Source organism: Larimichthys crocea, chromosome X (genome assembly GCF_000972845.2).
Source record: "Larimichthys crocea isolate SSNF chromosome X, L_crocea_2.0, whole genome shotgun sequence".
Classification (NCBI taxonomy): domain Eukaryota; kingdom Metazoa; phylum Chordata; class Actinopteri; family Sciaenidae; genus Larimichthys; species Larimichthys crocea.
This window is the reverse complement of record NC_040020.1, coordinates 25,710,372-25,729,408: the sequence shown is the minus strand read 5'-3', so window position 1 is coordinate 25,729,408 and position 19,037 is coordinate 25,710,372. Positions and strand designations below refer to the sequence as shown.

Genomic DNA, 19,037 nt, shown 5'->3' with positions numbered 1-19,037 from the left:
TACCATGCTTCACAAAGTATTATCTCACATGATGCACCATGACTCTCTTGAGATCAGTAGAAACATTTATATTTAATCTAAAAAAGTAAAACCAGTTCACAGTTTGTTTATTTTTATTACAGTTTATTGATTACACTCCCATGTAACTATGACACACTCATTTTAGATCATTTAGATATAATAAAAGAAATATTCATTTAACAATGTTTTTCCACCATTTTAACTGTTTGGGGAGTTTTCATCTTTATTTAATCATCACCAGATTTGGAAAATAACATATATGGATCAAAGGTTATTCATAAGTGCCATAATTTTCCACAATTGCCATCAACATGATTCACTGAATTTGATCTGAACCAAAACTGACATAGTGATACACTGGTGATACAGACTAAGAACTTAAAATACTGATCTTTAACACTTTAAGTAGCATGTTTAGTTACTAAAGGTACAAATTTCCAGAAAAGTTCAGGCTTGTGGGATTAGTCTCCCTAGTTGGACATGACTCAACGCTTCACCAGCTTTAGTTTGATTGGGTTTAGAGGTCCAACGAGGCTTGCAGGTTCCATCTTCAAAGGGATCTGGGGAATGAATCAATTCACTAAATCAGAAACTCTCTCAAAACTATCACATACACCACGTCGACCTAAGTATATCATTTAAATATAATCACCTCTGTCTCCTCGCAGACTGAGAAGCTGTAGTTCTGCAAAACTTCCACCAAGCCCAGTTTAACCAGCACCAGAGCAAATCGCATCCCTATACAGTTCCTTGGCCCAGCCCCAAAGGGCAGGTAGGTATATGGCTTGATGTTCTGCTTGTTCAGCTTACTAAACCTTGAAACAACAATGTAGCGACAAAGAAAGAATTTCAACATTTGTAAATGTCAAACTTCTTGTAGCTCATTGACAAGACTGATTGTGCCATTATAAATTATTCAAAGCTGTTTTGGTGGCCAAAACATATAATTTCTCTTTTGTTAATTAATTTTGTATTTATTAATACAACTTAATGCTTAAGTAAGGTTTTAAAGTGACACACATTTACACTCTACCTGTCAGGTTTGAACTCTTCTGGCTCTGGCCATATCTCAGGGTCATGGTGCAGAGCATAGATTGGCACAACAACAGTCATGTCCTTTGGGATTGTGATACCATTGACCTGGACAGTTTCTTTGGCAGCTCTTTCCAGACGTGCAGCAGGAGGGTAGAGCCTATTGACAAAATAAGAATATTTTTAATATACTGTATGTCTTTGTCAGACTAAACATTCAATTTAAACGACCCCAAACCTATAACTGCATTCTGAACACAGTGTTTTGGTTCATTATTTTTGCTAATGTTGACTTGGTAGGTTTAGAGTTGTTTGATTTAGTTTTAATTTTAGACAAAAAATGCTTGAAAATAGGTATTTTATTCCCCTAAAACCAGTCTGTTTAGGCATCAACTAGCACAAGAAAATGTTCATTACCTCAGAGTCTCATTGACAACAGCATCAAGGTACTCCATCTGCATCAGTGCTTCATATTCGATTGGACCCTTTAGAGTTGTTACAAATCACAATTAAGAATTTGAAAACTTTAGTTTCATTGATGAAATAAAATGTAGAGAATAACGCCTGTGCCAGAAAGGTTTGCTCTACCTTATCAGGAAAAATGGAGTCTATCTCCTCTTGCAGGCGTTTCATGACTTCAGGATTTCTTGCCAAATTGTAGGCAGAGAAAACGAGAGTCAGGGAACTCGTCTCATGACCGGCAAACACAAACACTGTGGCTTGAGAAACAATCTCATGATGAGTAAGACCTGTTAGGACAACAAGGGGGATGAAAGGGGCCATCAGAATCTTTAGTGTGAATACATGCAATGCAGTGTATATTTGTGATGCTATATGTATGTGATGTCACTGAGTAATTACCTTCTTTCTGCTCTTCATTTTTGGGTTCATCAGTAGTCTTAGAGTTGATCATAATTTGTAGGAAATCTCCTGATTTCTGAAAACAGATAACTGGTATGCATTTACTAATTTTCTATGTGTGTATGTGAGAAAAAAAAGTCTAAATTTATTGATTTCAGCTCCTCAAATGAAAATATTTTCTGGTTTTCTTTAGTCCTCTATGACAGTGAGCTTAATATTTTGGGATGTGGATAAAACAAGACATTGAGGGATGTCACCTTGTTGTTTCTGGGACACAGAAACCAACATTTTTCACAATTTTCTGACATTTTATGAACCAAACAACTAATCATTTAATCAAGAAAATGATCTACAGATAAATCAGTAATTCTCATGGCAATGCAGATATTCCTTCCCTGAGCACCTTATCATATATAGATATAGATATAGAGGACAAAAGATTTGATCAATATCACTTAGTTGTGTGTTTTCTCAGGACCTGATGTGAGCTCCCTTTGCGGTCTACTATGATCTTCTCTACAACCGTTTCGAAGTAACCAGTAGAAGTCTTAGGGAAAAAGGAGTAGCCCAACAGCTCCAAGAGTGGAAGAAATAAGGGAAAACACCCTGAAAAGGCAACAGGGTTTAGCTACCACAACTATAATCCCAACACAGCTGTTTACATTCAAATAAAGGATGAAAAGGTGCCTTGAAAAGGTGCTAATGTACCTTGGAAAATGAAAAGAGTTGGGCTAAATCTAAACAGCTTTGAGGCATGTATGAACAAGGGACTTGAGGTGTTGTTGATTGAGTCCATATCCACACCGAATGCACAGCTTGCCATCACGTCCAAACTGTAGGGTCCAAAGAAGCTGGAATACACACATTATACAAAATATTGATTAGTGATTATTAAATGCCAAGTCAGAGATTTCATTTCACTTAGGGACACTGCAAATGATCGTCTGGATTTTAAAAAGTTTCACGGTGAAGTTATTGAGTGCATTCGTTCATACGAGGAAAGACAATGAAATTTAAAATACAGATTATCCTTTGCAGATTTCGCAGAATATGTTTTGAAGATACTAGACTTCTTTATACTCAATTACCACTTCAAATTAAATAATATTGTATATACTATAAACATATAAATCAATTATTATACGTATAAAGATCGCTCCCTTGATAGTGGGGACTAGATGATGAGGTTCAACCTTAAAGGACATTTTTAAACAGTCTAATCTCTACATCCATTTCCACACATTTCATGTTATAGGCCAATGAAGCTGTGCAACTAATCTAACTAAGGTTTCTCACTAATCTAATGGTAAGTCTGCCACTAATAGAAACCTGGAATAGGGTTGGTAAAAAAGTAAATATGAAGCAAAATCCAGGAGTTGCTTTGCTTAGCTTAGCACAAAGACTGGAAACAGAAGGACACAGCTAGCCTAGCTCCCTCCAAAAGTAACAAAATCTGCCTACCAACACCTTTAAGGCTCATAAAGGAAGATGTTTGGTTCTTGTGTGGCCATCTTTGGTGGTGATCTGTCATTTAAAGGCACGGATCTAAGGTTGTTTTACAGCATGTCATTAATACTCACTCTTTTATTTTAACAGCGTCATCGTCGGTGACTTTGGACTGCAGGCTGGCTGTCAGTTTGCGTGAATGATGTTTCATGATGTTAAACATCTTAGAAAAAGGAAAAAGTGCAAAGTGAGCAGAAGTACACGACAGGTGAAGAGGACCTTTTTTTTTTTTAACGTGCAAATTTGAGTTGAAGAAATTAGGAAACAGTAACTGACAGTCTACCTCTTTTATGCGGCCAGAGGTGAAGGAAGGAGAGAGGATGTTACGAATCCGTCTCCATTCGTCATCCTCAACAATAGACACTGCGTCATAGAGGTCCCCATTCAGACGTAAGTCCTAAAGGGACATAGTGGTCATGAGTACATGGGTTTACTCTAAATTAACACCCGACAACCCGCAAAATGCAGGTGAAAATTCATTTTGGTGTGTATTAAAAAAACTCACTAGCCAGCTTGGCTGGTGATAAATGAGGCACTTTACCACTATATTTTAATTTTGTGCATTATCTGCACTAAAACATGTTTAGAAAGTTGTAAAATATTTTCTATTTTTGTACATTAAGATAAATCAGTCAAATTTCTATCTAAAAAGAAAAGTTTTAATGTTTTATTTTATTTTTATGTACAAAAAATGGGTCAAATTAGACCCTGAATAATAATGAGTAATGAAATGTTAGGATAATTTTTGTATGTACTTAAGTTTCATTTTATTTAATTATTTTAATTGGATATACATTCCAAACTTCATTGTAAGATTCATATTATTATTATTATCTCAAAAACACACAAGTGTTCTCACCCGTCGGTTGGTAAAGTAGGTGAAGCACTCCTTCACCAGGATGGTTTTCAACATGTCTGGGTCCATCACAGCTAACAAGGGCCTCTTAAACTCAAACATGCTTTACATTTGGACATTTACACAAACACACATGGTTACATTTTTACAATTTAGTAAAACTCTCTGTTTTATATTTTATTATAGAATTACAGAGTATTTACACTAATGCAAAATGCTTTGTAGACTCACCCCCACACCTTTCCATACTTCTGAGCGCACTCTTTGTCGTCCAAGAAGTAAACCTTGAAACAGAAAATGCATTTTCAACAGCTATTACAAAATGATAATAACAACATAATAACACAATTGTCTGTATCATAGAAAACTAATGATTTACAATGTTGTGTCTGCCAACTGTGCCCCAGTACATCACCGGTTTGGGACCTGGGATTCCCAACTTCTCAAATATTCCATGAGTAGATTTGCCATACCTGTGTGGAACATTAGATCACGTCTTTAAACAGAGTCAGTCAAATACGATTTACGTTAAAACTTAATTACTTTAGGTGACCAATGCCATTTGAAGTACAAATATATGATAGTTACATAACAAATGCGCAGATAAATGTGATCAGTAGAATCCATGTTTCTAAAGAGAAGAAAGGAAGGAAGCCCATGACTGTCTCTCCTGCTCGATCAATCTGTTGTGATCTCAGCTTTGCACCGGACTTTGCCTCCTAGTTCAGGGCAGTGGTGCCTTGTCACGTCGCCCAAACTCCACCAGATCCGCTGTGGTCCGTTTCAGAAACGTCTCAACACTTGTTTATTAACTTTTGACGCGTCGGACCACCTCGAATCCGGTGGATTTTCAAAATAAAATAACCCCGTGCAAACTGCTACTCGTAAAAACAGACAAAAGTTAACTAACTAATTAACTATGTGGCATATTTACACATGTAGAAGCATGTTTAGAAGAACATACATCAGGAAAATTGGCAAAATCTGAACAAGTAAACAAAGTCTGTGTCAGCGCAGAGCAGGCACACCTTGCCCCCCCCCCCCCCCCCTTGTGTTTAGATGTTGCACCGTCAGGTGAGTCACGTGAGTCACGTGACGTGACATAGACGCGCAAAGCAAACAAACACGCAAGTTGCTGGCTCAGGTTCATCAGCACACGCAGTGCGTTTCTAGAAGAAAATACAACAGAAGAATGCAAAAAAAATGAATTTGATACTGTTTTTGAACAAAAACCTGTAACCAAAAGCTTTGGGGGTTGTTAAGTTGTTTATATAATTTATATTTTCACCAGTTGTTGTTTTTGTTATTGAGAATTTTAATTTTTTTTTTAATTAATTTTTGTATTATAGTTTCTCAACAGTACATTTTTGTTTTACTTTGTTTACTGGTTTGCGAGTACTTTTTATTCAAGATTATGAAGCATTTTCTATTTAATTATAAACTTTGTCCTAATTCTGTCATGGGTTTTAACTATTTAATAATAAAAACAGGAAACATCACAAACACTTAAGGTCATGAAAATTAACTGAGACTTAGCAATTCAATGACGCATCCACCTTATTTATTGAAAAGTATCAGTACCGGCGATACTGGCCCATATTTACTTGGTATCAGATCGATACCAAAATATGCAGTATGGCACACCACTAGTTAGCATGCACATTACATTTATTTTGCTGATGCTTTTACCAAAGCAACTTATAAACAGTGTATTCAACCCAAGAATTGCAAGAATCATGCAAGCACTACAGTTTCATCAAAATGCTAAGTGCTACATTTAGACAGATCACAATCAAGCAGAGTAAGGTGCTTAATTACACATTCAGCACGGAACATTAACCATAAGGAGTTGAATTTAAGTCAAATATTCACTTTCCTATTAGCAGTACGTTGGTTTGCACCAACTCTTGAGAGAAGTATGTAGATCATTGTCTACTACTTTGAACAAGGTCTTTTTACAAACATAATACAAACAGTGCCAGACCTGTACCGCTGAGTGAAAGACAGTCATATTGTGTACTTGTTGATAAGGTGAGTCACATTAACAAATATAACAGCCCTAGACCTGCCAGGTGCCCTTTGAGATGGACATCCAGGGCTTTCTAGTCCCAAAACGACCAATCAAACTAAAGTTGGTGCCACGGTCTGAACCTTCAAGCTAAGATAAAGGATTTGGGAATGATTGCATTCTGTTTTGTTTTTTTTCATCCACAGCGTCCCAACTTTTTTGGAACCATAACTGCATAAGTATTAACACGCTATAATTACAATCATGTATTTAAAATGTTACCTGAGTAGAACTGTGTAAATATAATGAGGAAAATGTACTTAATCTATTCAAAGTAAAAGTAGTCAATGCAAAAAAAATTCTATCACATGTTATATCATTCAATATTTATTACTCCTGCATGAATTTAAAAGTGGCATTTTACTGCTGTAGTTGGTTAATGTGGAGCTAATTTGAAACTATTATGTATAGGACTGCATTATTATTATTATTATTATTCTTTTATATGTTATTTTTATTATTATTATTTTTTCATTATAAAATTTATTGCTGATTATTTTCTCCATTAACTGACTGATCAACATTATCCACAGCTGCGTATCAACAAGTACACAAAATGGCTGTCTTATGTTGTGTGTGTGTGGTTTCTACTTGATTTTTTTTTCATTTATTTTGTTCATTTTATTCATTATTCTTATCTAAATTGCTTTTTTGTCATGTGTTTGTTTGTTTGTTTATAAATGACTATTGTCATTACCATGTTCTTAAATCATATTTTTTTTACACTGCTTTGCACTCTGTAAACTTTGTTTTTAATGGTGCTATATAAATGAAGTTAATATTATTATTATTGTTCCTATTATTCTTATGCTTATTATTATAGTAGTAGTAGTTACTTGTATTTGCACCACAACAGCGCCATCGTGTGGATGGTTGTTTTCATGTTTTGTTCATTTATTACCTCCTCAAGGAGGGTTATGTTTGTCCATGTGCTCCTGCTCCTTCATGATCCATTATCCGACTTTTTCAACCATCTTGTTCTTTCCATGTTTATAAACAGAGGTAGAGATAAAAAAAGGAAAGAGAGAGAGAGGAGAAAAAAAATCTGAGGTGGCAAACCAGCTACACTGCAGAGACCACATGTTCTTGGGGCTGGGGTTTAGAAAAATGTGCAGATTATCTGATGGAAACAGCTGAGATCTTTGATGTTATAATCAGCCTGTCAATTAAATACACCATTTTGATTGATCTCGATTAGACGCCCAGACTGTATCTTAAAGAACAGAATGGACTGTTGGATATGTTTTAATGCCTGTTAGTTGTTGATTATGAATATATATATATAATATATATATATATATATAGTACTGTGTTGACCCACTAAGACTGTTGTAAAAGTTTATATAAAAAAATACACAAGCCTTATTTATCTAACAAGATTCACTATGAACAATGATAACAATAATAATAAGAGTATTATAATATGTTTCATTCACAGAAGCATGTGTACTGATTTAAACTGCTCTCCAGGTGATTGTGATAAACGATCTAGCACCAATACAATGCAATAAATCTCGAGATACTACTGAACTGTTTCCTGGTGTGACGACATGAACTGCAGCCTATCCGAGGTGCCCAGATGTGGCGTTCAGGGAAGAGAATCTGCAGCCATGAAGGCAATAATGTAGATTACATTTATATATTTTGGGATCAAGCACACTTCAGCCATGTTTTGGCAAATCAACGGACCCCACACTGGAAACTGTTGAAGACTCTCCGCTGACGTGCTGAATAAATATTTCTGATAGAAACCATGAAACAAACAGAGGGAATCGTTTTTATTTTATTTTATTACAAATAAGCGCTCCTCATTGCAACCAGGAGAAGAAATGAATGGCATTGTGCTTTATATTACATGAGGATGAGTGTCGGGTAAACACTGTTTAGTTTTATATTTTCATCATCCATGCTTTCGAGGAGGCCTTGAACGCAGCACTAGTCCTGTTCCTGCAGAGACTCCGGTCCCGTTCTTGTGCCGACCCGGACTCCATGTTGTTCCGACAAGCCACGGAGCGAACAAGTGCCCTGGCCGAAAACTCTCACGTTGCAACTCTGTGTGTGTGCGAGAAGTAAAGTGTGTGTGTGTGTGTGTGCGTGCGCGCGTGTGTGACTGTGTTGACCCTCCGAAAGAAGATGGCAGACTACCGGGACGACACCGGAGCTCGAGCCCTGCTTGCTTTACAGTCAGCACCATGCAGTCCCGTGCGCGTCTCGGTGACCTCGCACGCCTATCACCAACCCTCGCTCGCCCTCTTGGGTCCTCCGAAGATGGAAGCCCGCGCCGACGGCGGGATTCTTCCCGTCCGCCTCGCTTGTCCTCCTCCGCAGGCCCTGGCCAGACTCGAGGGCCGGGGCTTTGAGTTTGTCATGCGCCAGAGGACGGTCACTATAGGCCGGAACTCGTCTCACGGCTCCGTGGATATCAACATGGGTCACTCTAGTTTCATTTCACGGCGACACCTGCAGCTCACCTACGACGAGGCGAGCGGCTTCACCCTGCGGTGCTTGGGGAAGAATGGCGTGTTCGTTGACGGGGTGTTCCAGCGGAGAGGGGCGCAGCCGCTGCCGCTACCCAGAGAGTGAGTGCAGTCAGTTAGCATGGCCTGGGCTAATTATGGTAACACGGTGGTCTGCTGTTAGAGTGCTACCCAAACTTTTAATGACCGATGACAAACCGCCTCAGAGCCGATGTCATGATATTTTGTATCCCCCACTTTTAAAAAAAAAAAAAAAAAAAAAGTGTGTTAGACGCCTAACCGTTGAATAAACATTTTATAAAACTGTATTTGGCTTTTATGAACACTTAACTATAACCGTTTAATATATTTATAAACATTTCGACGGGGATAACGTTTGTAGTGACACGACCTCCATATTCCAACGGCCAAACGGGAGACACATTCTGACGGGGACGCAAAGTTTGTCATGACACCCCCCCTCCTCCTTTAATCAGAGCGGTTTGATTTGATCTAATCGGGGGCAAAGTAGTGCTCCGAGTAAGTGCACTGTAACTTTGATTTGTGAAGCTGTAACACAACAATCCCGATACATCTCCTCTTTTTTTTTTTTTTTTTTTTTTTTTTTATTTTTTTTTTTTTTTTTTTTTTTTTTTTAGCTTGTGTGTTTGTATTTATTTGTCTTGGTACTTTTTGTGAATCAACCTAGGTCGTTAGCCGCTTAGCAAACTTAGCTTCATTTGGCCTACCGACAAGCCCGTAGCACAAGCTAGTTTTAGCCAGTGTTTAAAAAAAAAAAGGGTGTCGTTGGTTCACGCAGAGGTGTGTTGTCATAAAGTGGTAGAACTGGCTCTCGAAACTATCAAAACTCCAGGCTGCTGGTTTAAAAAAAAAAAAAAAGTCGTGTCTCGGACAGTTTTACGTGAGGCTGATAGTCAACGTGTCGTAAACATTAATGTAAACAAACAGCTGAGCTGACATCTCACGAGTTTTCCTGCAGGGAGTGGAGTTCAATCTTAAAATCTGTAAAATCTCAAATAGCTGGTGTTTTTAGATACATTTACAACTTCAGCTCCGGTGCAAAGTTAAATATCTCAGCCTTCACTTGTCATTAAATACAGGAGCAATCTTATAAACTGAAAGCTTTGACTTTGTGTGTGTGTGTGTGTGTGTCAATCACAGGGTGGAGTGGAAGAGGAGGAGGAGGAGGAGAAGGAGCAAGGGGGGGAGGGGGGTGCCTTTATCCTCTCTGATTGGCTTTTCAAGACTGTTTGGGGGTGTGTCAGTGCCTTGAGCAGGAAGTGCAGCCTGTAATGACATCCTCATTGCAGGAGCACATGGAGTAAACACAAGACTTCCAAACCAAGGCCATATCCACACACACACACACAAACACACAGCCATGTTCACATGTTGCTGGCCCTGCGGCGTGTCTCAACGTTACAAAGTTAGCTGGAAAATCTGTGCTGCGTTATGGCTGGAACGTCTTTTTAAATGTGAAAGAAAGAAAGAGGGCAATTGATCAGTATTTTTTTCTGTTATTCTGCTACATATACAGTATACATTGTGTCATTTTACATCTGTGAATCACGTCGGATTAATTAAGTTGATCTGACGCCTTCAGTACAGATTGATCCGATTTGATTACAAATACACACACACACGTGCACGACACAAATCAGTTGCTTTTATTCACCTCCTTCATGACAAACTTTGGCACCCTTGGCTGAAATTACAGCTTTGGATCTGTGTGGTTTAGTCTGTATCAAGACTGCGTGTCTCTTCAAGGTCTGTCGTGTTATACTGCAGCAGATTTTTAAATTGTGCCTCCAGATTCAGATCGGGATGAGGTATGGACTCTTGGCTGCGTCGGCACATTAACGTTGTTAGGTTAATGTTTTAAGTTATTCCTGTGTATTCCTAGACTTCATGTTTGGGGTCATTGTTTTGCCCCGATTGTCTCTTGTTGTTTTTCTTGTAGGCTGCTGCAGATTTTCTACATTACTTTTGTTTTATTGACGCTGTACCTTATCAAGAGTTTGATGCAGCATCCACTGAACCTTCTCCCACTTGTCTCAGAGTCTCTCACATGCCCTCTAGCTAACGCTCTCGAAGTGTCATGTGAGGTTTTTGAACAGTGGTTTTCTCTTTGCTGCTACAGCTGGGACCGATGAAGGAAATGAGCAATAGCTTGTTTTATAGCTGCACAGTCTTTTCCATCTCTGCTGTGGAACCTTGAAGTTCCTTCAGAGTTGCCACAGGCCTCTTTCCTCCCTCACCAGTGCTCTTCCTGCATGGGCACTCAGTATTTGAGGGTGGCCTGATCTTGGCAGAGACAGCTGTCAGCAGACCGTTCATGGATCCAGTATCGGATTGGCAGCTGCAACTTTACAGGAGACAAATTACAGAGAAAAGATGGAACATTTCCTCCATATTTATTTTATCATAGCTGTCTGAAACAGCTTACAGCTTGTGGTCCTGTGTTGGATGTGTGTTTGTCTTCACAGGGAGGTCTGAGCTACAGCTCGGCACCTCTAGAATTAGGGATTCAACTTCTCGCTCAAAGATATTATTTGGGCAGATAGGATAGTTGTCGTCACACAGACTTAACTAAACTGAAGATACAACGTTGCTGTCTGTGCCTGCTGGGTAAAAGGAAAACTATTTACGTTAGTCATTATGGTTTCATTGTAAAACATTTACTTAATCCTTCACACACCATAATTATTTTGAAGGGTGATGTTTAGGCGTGAACTGACTTGGGCCCAGAATGATCCTTGCTTTTACTGAGGCAGCTGTCCAGACATGCTGTGAGAAGAGGAAATGCAGGCTAAAGTGTGGTCTGTTAAGTCTACACCACACTAGTTTTTTTTTGTCCATGAAAGGTGTTGACTAAAGATATTGTTTGTATTGTAAACAAACCCCTATAGTTGAGCGCAAAATGTCATTGCTGATTCAATATCTCTAAATAAAAGACAAGCGTTTTGTCTCTTGTGGTGGATGTATTACCCACTAGATAACTTAAAACATATTATAACATTGAGTCTCAAGTTCATTCACGACCTCGGAAACAACAGTTGACTAAACAGTCCCGCCACAAGGTCTATTTAGTAGCTGTTCTCCAGGTTTTGATTGGAGTACATGGTCTTCCTCATCAGATTGAATTTGCCTACATGCACTTTAAGATTAGAATTAGACAGAGTGAGTCTTAAAACAAAAAGTTTGTGAATCAAAGATGGAAATTTTGAACATCTACATTTTCTATGACCACTGTGCAAACTCCATCTGCTAATGAAAATCATGTAATATGATTAAAAGTGCCAGTACAGTCACTAAAAAGTAACAATAAAATGCCTAGTCGTTGAGTAAAATAAAGGAGAGAAGGCACTAATCAAACGTTGTCTCTGTTTCTCTTTTCTCTTCCACCTCTCTCCATCTCTCTTTCCCCGCTGTCCTGGTTTCTAGGTGTGTGTTTCGTTTTCCCAGTACGGTAATCAAGATCCAGTTTATGTCACTCCTGGAGCCTGAGGAACACAGAGAGATGGAGCAGCCCTCTCTTCCCCCTCGCACGCTTCTGGCCCAAATGTCCCCCCTCAAAATTAGCATTCCCACAATGCAGCAGCACGAAGAGCACATCAAATCGTTCGGCTCTCCGCAGCCCTCGCCCACAGGCACCCTCAGGTAAGGAGAGACCCAAAGGGACACACAATGGCCTCAATGTGGGATAAAAAAAAAAATCACAATCCGCATTTTATTTCACCTTTTGATTTACAAAATAATTGGCAGGTTAGGAAATAATAAAAAACAAGTGTGTGTTGCAGCAACTTTTGATGTTTCTCAAGAGGTACTAGTAATACAACAACATGCACCTAGACGGAAAACCTATTTTTTTTTTAAACATACTTTATAACTCAGTTGTGTCTTTGCATGTCGTATAATAAATAGTACGTGTTTTATGTCTGTCAGAGTATGTGAGCTATTTACCTTGTCACCTTGTCTCGGGTCTGTACATGTTTACTCATGTTTATGCAGTCAACTGTGTTAATTTGCAAACATGAGGCTGAATTTCCTTTCCTGGTGAAACCTGCACTCTAATGAGCTGCAATAGCACATGTTTAAAAATCACTGCTCTATAAATGTATACAGCATGTCGGCAGTGCGTAGCGGCGTCCTCTGGTGGTCCGTGCTGGTTCTTACATCCTTAAATCCCCACCAATGTCAGTGTGTGTGTGCCTGCCTTATATGGAATGGCTGCAGCTTCGAGGCACTTGATTGGCTGTCGGGCAGATTGTTATGCCTGTGGGCCGTTTTTCCGTCCATTCGTGGTTTCCTTTTTTCAGAGACCCCCCCCCTCTTGAGCCCTGAGCTCCTGTTCTCTCGCACGTGGACACACAACACACACAACACACACATACACACACACACACACACACACCAGAGTAAAGACGCTTGCTCATACATCTCCCCACCTCATCGCTTCCTCCCTTTTTCGGGCAGATTGTTGGGCCACCTTCCTTAGCTGTACCCACATGCAGTAAATACAACGGAAGAGCATTGTGTAAAAGCACATGCTCCCTCTCTTAAAACACCAACAGTGTCTCCTCACAGGGTGCCAAGAGTGGCTTTTCCTGTTTGGCAACTTGAATGAATTGTGTATGATAACATTCTTCTGCCCCGACTAGCAGTCACAATTGTACTGCTTGCCTGCGTGCATACAGTCGGGTTGTAACAAATAGACAACACTCGCTCCCTCATGAAATAGCTCATGTACTCTGACAGACCTTTTAATGAAGTTTAAGTATGTAGCGTTACAGATCATGTTTTTATACTTAATATGTCCCTGAGCAACATTAGAAGTTTTTGTTTCTCTTCATTCATTTTTCAACGCCAAGTTTACAAAGCCACTTTCAAAACAGAGCCTGCAGCCTAGTTTCCCCAGCCAAAAAATACAAACATACTCCCTCTCTCTCTCTGTGTGTGTGTGTGTGTGTGTGTGTGTGTGTGTGTGTGTGTATATCTCTCTGTATCTGCCGTTCTCTGTTGCTAAAGGCAAATCAAAGCACACTGACTCTCCCAGAAACCAGTGTTTACCTTACTAACAGGAGCAGGTGTGTGTTATATAACGTGTTGGGTTTTCCCTGCATTCTGTCTGACAACAGGACCAGATAAAACCTGGTTAAAAATTAACAAAGTTTTGAGTATTTGTGCTCATTGATCGCTTTATGTGTTTCCAGAATCTGAGCTGTTTATCATTTTTCCAAACTTATTTCTTTTTGTCTGTGTAAGAGAAATTACGCCTTTGTACCGTTTCACTAAATTTATGTATGATTGTTTCAAAATTCACTAGATTAAAATCCAGTTAAATCACCAGTACAAGGATTTTTGTTAGTCATTATTTATTTATTTCTGTTCTTTCCAGATTTTCTTCAAATGAATTGCCATTTCTATTTTTTTTCCATTTTTCTATAAATATTTTGAAGTGACATAAATTAGTAAAATGTCGAAGTTGAAACATGGAATAGAAATAGCATGTGCCATTGTTAATTATTAATTAGTTTTAATCTTGACTCATTAACTTGGTAATATGTTTATGTACCAGGATGAGATGATCATAAATGCACCTTAGTGACACTGTTGCCCCAAGAGCAAAATTCAGTTAGAATTAAGCTTCTAGTGAATCTATCACTGGTTGCTCCTTTATTAAAAAGGGGATTAAATGAATCCTGCTCATGTTATATTCACACTGTCAACTGTTCTGCTTTCTGACGGGCCGTTATACTGTCATTTGAAACCATTAAGGCGGAGCCTTTTCTCTCTTTTCCAGTGTTCCTAACTCCTGTCCTGCAAGTCCTCGAGGGGCAGGGTCATCAGGGTATCGCTATGGACGTAACGTGACCTCTGACCTCCAATTAGCAGCTGAATATGCTGCCAAAGCCGTTTCTGAGCAGAGACGAAGCATTGCTGAGCAGAGAAGTGGGGGAAGTGAGCAGCGGGGGGAGTCGGCTGGTGGAGACAGCCCCAAGGTGAAGATGCAGTACCATCAAAATGAGTTAACTGCCTTTTAAAAAAAACAACAACAAAAACATTTTCAACTTTCAAAGAGGTTGCTTTGAAGGATAGGTGCTTGTTAATACCTGTGTCTCATTTGTCCAGGATGAGTCCAAGCCACCTTATTCCTATGCACAGCTGATCGTCCAGGCCATCTCGTCTGCGCCAGACAAACAGCTGACTCTCAGTGGCATCTATGCCCACATAACCAAACACTACCCCTACTATCGCACTGCAGACAAGGGCTGGCAGGTAATGTCTTTGGTCTTGAACTGGTAATAGCTTTCCGCTGTTTGCCAGGACAATTCAAACCTGCACAGCTGCACAGCACGCTTGTATTATATAGCCATAGCTGCCAAAGTTTTGATTGAATATTTCTGTGTCCAGTGACAACGTACTTATTTTGCCTCCTTCCAGAACTCAATCAGACACAACCTATCTCTCAACCGCTACTTTCTAAAAGTGGCTCGCTCTCAGGATGAGCCTGGTAAAGGGAGTTTTTGGCGTGTGGATTCTGCCTCTGAGAGCAAGCTGGTGGAGCAAGCCTTCAGGAAAAGACGGCAAAGAGGGGTGGCTTGCTTTAGGACACCGTTTGGACCTCTCTCTTCTAGGTAAGTGGGTCACCTGTGGCCTTCAGCAGCATGAGCTAGACACGACATGCTCAGTTGCTTCTGATTTGACCCCGTTAACCCTTTCTCCCTTTTCCCTGCTTCTGCTTCTGGCTATCATTTGGTTGGATAGAACAAAGTAAGTCTAATTTCTAGGTTAATATATTCAGCTGAAGGTACTGGCAGTGATGAAGCTCTGCATGTTATCAGAAGTCTCTCGATGTAGTCATTGATTTCTTTGCTCTCTCTCTCTCTCATTCCTTTCTTTTACAGAAGTGCTCCTGCATCCCCGACCCACCAGGGACTTCTTTCTCCTCCATCCAGCGGGCTGCAGACTCCTGAATGTCTGAGCAGGGAGGGCTCGCCTCTCTCCCACGACCACCATGAACAGCTGGCTAACAAACTGGCATCTGTACCTGAGTATAGGTACTCTCAGAGTGCCCCAGGTGAGCCTGAATTCAAAGACACGTACACACAAAGGCTTTTATGTACAGTATAGTACAAAACCGGTGACATTGTTGTTTGTGTCTGTCTCTGTATAGGATCTCCAGTCAGTGCTCAGCATGTCATCATGGCTGCACCCGCTCACCCAACAATCCTGCCCTCTGGCCTGGGGAAAACCCTTGCTTTAGTTCCAGGTGGCGGCGGCCAAATCCAGCCCATCCACATGCTCCAGAGCGCCCCTCAGTCCTCTGTCACTATGGTGCGGGTGGTTACCAGCGGCCCCTTAACTTCCAACCCTCCGAATGGGTACAGCTCCCCCTCTGTTGGAGGACCAGAGGGCAACAGTGAGCTCAGAGGTAGAAACTCCTTTTAAGGTTGCTCGTCATACTCATGCATGACCATAGCAAACTGGCTGAGAAGCTCCCCGACTTAGATCTATTGTTGATAGTTATAAAACAAAGTGTTAGTGTTACTAAACTGACAGACATCCAGTCAAAGTCTGGTCCAGATCCAAATTGAATTGCAGATCAATATGGACTGGATCGTGTGACACGCTACATCACCTATGGATATATTTTCTCTGGGTCTAAATGTCTCTCGTGTGATTGAACATACCTGTTAAGCACAAGTTGTCAGTGTCAGTCATTGATGCTTTATGCAGGAGTAATTATTTAATTTATTATATTTATTATAATTGTCGTTATTAGAAAAAAGTGATCAGTAACTGCAGAGAATTCCAGCATGAAACCTGTGTGTGCTTATACTGCAACTCTTGAACTCTTTTTGTGTCCACGTTCATGGCACGAGTCACTAATGTTGAATGTTTACATTAGAGTTAAGTTATACCGTACAGTGAGCTGTGTGTAAAGTTTGAGTATGCCTGATTTAGGCCATCATGACTTAAACTGTTAAATTGTAAATGAGTTAAATTCATGAAAAACAATTACACTAATGTTTGTAAGAAGTTAGGTTTCACCAGATTTTCTAAATAAAAAAGATAAGACAAACTTTATTTGTCTGGTGGATAAGGAACGTACTCTAAATAGCGGCACCGTGTTGGCTCAACTGATAGAGTAGGCTCCTCACGTATGAAAGGCTGAGTCCTTCCTGTCTGTCTTCAGCTGTCCACTCTCATTTGAAGTGTAAAGTCGTCCAGACTTCGTGTTCATTCAGCCCCGTCTCTTTGACACAGTGCTCTGTGCTACACTCTTGATATTCCCTCTGTAGCCTTGTTAGCTCTGTTAGCTTCTTCGTCTTATTACCCATGACAACAGACTCTTGGTGCTTAGATGCAACTCTGCATCCCCGTTGTCTTCTCCTCACTTGGGCATGGATCCCCGGTGTTTCCACAGAGGGTATGGTAGCGCTTACAGCTGATCTCGAGTGTAAACAAGCGAGCCCTGTGTGGATTTGAGTTTTGTCAGACTGACCCTACATATGCTCTTCCGTAACCATTTAGTTAGTTCACATGTTTTAACTGTGTGTTTGTGTTTTCTTCCAGAAGCTCAGCTGAACAGAGAGCGAGTGATCCAGACTGTGGACAGTGCGGTGCAGGGCGGGGAGGGGCGGAACGTTACCCCCGGTTTACATCAACTTCCTGTTCGTCCTGTTACCCAGAATGGCAAACACACCACTGCTGTTGTCGCCACAGCAACCAGCCTTGCTAATGCATCTGGTAAGCTTTTACAACAATCATTGACTAGTTAGGATGACCAGTATAGATTAATGTCTTTGCTTAAAAAGATGAGGACAGACAAACTACAGTAGATGAAGACATCTAGCCATTTATTTATATCCTCTTTATATTCCTTCTCAGGTCTGAGTAGTCCTCTCCAGATCTTGGCTGCCCAGGCCTCCAGCTCCCCTCCAGTGCTGGTGAGCAGACAGCCCAGTGCAGAAACTTTAGCTGAGCAACCAGGCGAGCCCCAGGCCAAGCGGCCAAAGATGGAGGACGAGGGTGGGACTGAATCTGCTCAGCAGCAAGTCACACCTGCCCAGCAGCCTGTCATCGTTGCCATGACATCACAAACCCACGACCCTAGGAAGTAAAACCCAGGGCCTCTTACCAGGTACCCAATGGACAGCCTCATCGTCGCCTAACTGCTTCGCCTTTTATACTCATTTGATATGACTGCAGCCGACATGGCCAAAAAATGTACAGGCAGCCTCTCTCAACAGAAGGGAATTCAATTGTAAGGAACATGTATTTTGGTCAAAAAAATAAATGATTGAATAAACTCTCAAATACATTCTGAATGTAAAAAGCAATTAAAGATTTCAGGACTTTTTCAGCTTTACACTCTTTTTAATGTAATCCATCATTCACTGACGACACCAACAAGGACGTTAAGCTTATGAGAGCATTATGCATATTAAAATCATTTCAGCACTACTTTTATTATGTGAATGTTAGATAATATCTCGGATACAAACCTTTCCTCTAGTTGATGGATCAGATGCATCAGTCACTCTCAGGCCAAAGAACTCACCTCTCCTGCACTTCCGATTAGAGTCACTGCCTGATTTCTTTTTTTTTTTTTTTTTTTAAAACCAGGGAATGTGTGTTCAGAGATATGAAATGGTCGGCATTTACAGATGAAACTGTGATGATCAGAGTTGATATTTTGTGTACTTTCACACAGCCGTGGACAGAAAGAGAGCTGACTTGGCTGCATTGACCCAGACCAGGTTAAAAAAACAGGGCTTGGGAGACTGTAAAGAATATGATTGTACTCTTTTAAAGGCAATCCTTGCAGATAAAAACAGGTTGTCGCTTAGAGAAAAAAAGAAAGAAAAGATGTTAATATTAAGGCCTAGACCAGAATGTGAGGTGTCTCTTCTGTGTAAAGCACAAAAAGAAAAGGGGGGATTTTGTTTTGAAAGAAGAGATCAGAGGAAAAAACAAGCCAGGACTTCAGTGTAAAGCTCCTCAGATACAATACAACCTGGGTGATTGGACAACAGAGATGGAGCAGAAAAGGGCAATAAAAAAAAAAGTTTAAAAAAAAAAGAGGCAACTATTTGGAGTTGATTGAAGTGGAGCTAACCTAATGTAGACAAACTGATTGTTGTTTTAATTTTTTTTCTTGTTTCAGTAGTGGTTAAAGGAGAAATGGAACCGCCTGTGCGTACAGTTT

General features: G+C 40.1%; 2 protein-coding genes across 3 annotated transcripts; one reads left to right on the top strand and one right to left on the bottom strand.

Annotated features, from left to right (window-relative positions):
* Nucleotides 1-206: 206 nt before the first annotated feature.
* Nucleotides 207-5,171, bottom strand: LOC104921190 (cytochrome P450 3A27). Its single transcript, XM_010733653.3, has 14 exons — nucleotides 4,865-5,171; nucleotides 4,656-4,749; nucleotides 4,508-4,560; nucleotides 4,280-4,379; nucleotides 3,704-3,817; nucleotides 3,495-3,583; nucleotides 2,623-2,765; nucleotides 2,393-2,520; nucleotides 1,915-1,990; nucleotides 1,642-1,802; nucleotides 1,471-1,538; nucleotides 1,055-1,213; nucleotides 674-836; nucleotides 207-581 (listed from the first exon to the last, which is right to left on the bottom strand). The coding sequence occupies exons 1-14, from the start codon at nucleotides 4,933-4,935 to the stop codon at nucleotides 507-509; spliced, it is 1,494 nt and encodes a 497-aa protein (XP_010731955.2). The 5' UTR covers nucleotides 4,936-5,171; the 3' UTR covers nucleotides 207-506.
* A 2,982-nt stretch (nucleotides 5,172-8,153) lies between these two features.
* On the top strand, nucleotides 8,154-18,895 carry foxk1 (forkhead box K1). 2 transcript variants are annotated; one of them, XM_019261858.2, is made up of 10 exons: nucleotides 8,154-8,923; nucleotides 12,266-12,481; nucleotides 14,625-14,823; nucleotides 14,954-15,100; nucleotides 15,266-15,459; nucleotides 15,590-15,595; nucleotides 15,730-15,902; nucleotides 15,999-16,256; nucleotides 17,402-17,575; nucleotides 17,717-18,895. In XM_019261858.2, exons 1-10 carry the CDS (start codon nucleotides 8,478-8,480, stop codon nucleotides 17,947-17,949), a joined length of 2,046 nt encoding a protein of 681 aa, XP_019117403.1. In that variant the 5' UTR covers nucleotides 8,154-8,477; the 3' UTR covers nucleotides 17,950-18,895. The 2 variants fall into 2 exon arrangements, with proteins under 2 accessions (XP_019117403.1, XP_010731953.1); XM_010733651.3 differs by lacking the exon at nucleotides 15,590-15,595 and having other exon boundaries at nucleotides 8,478-8,923; nucleotides 17,717-17,949.
* Nucleotides 18,896-19,037: the final 142 nt, after the last annotated feature.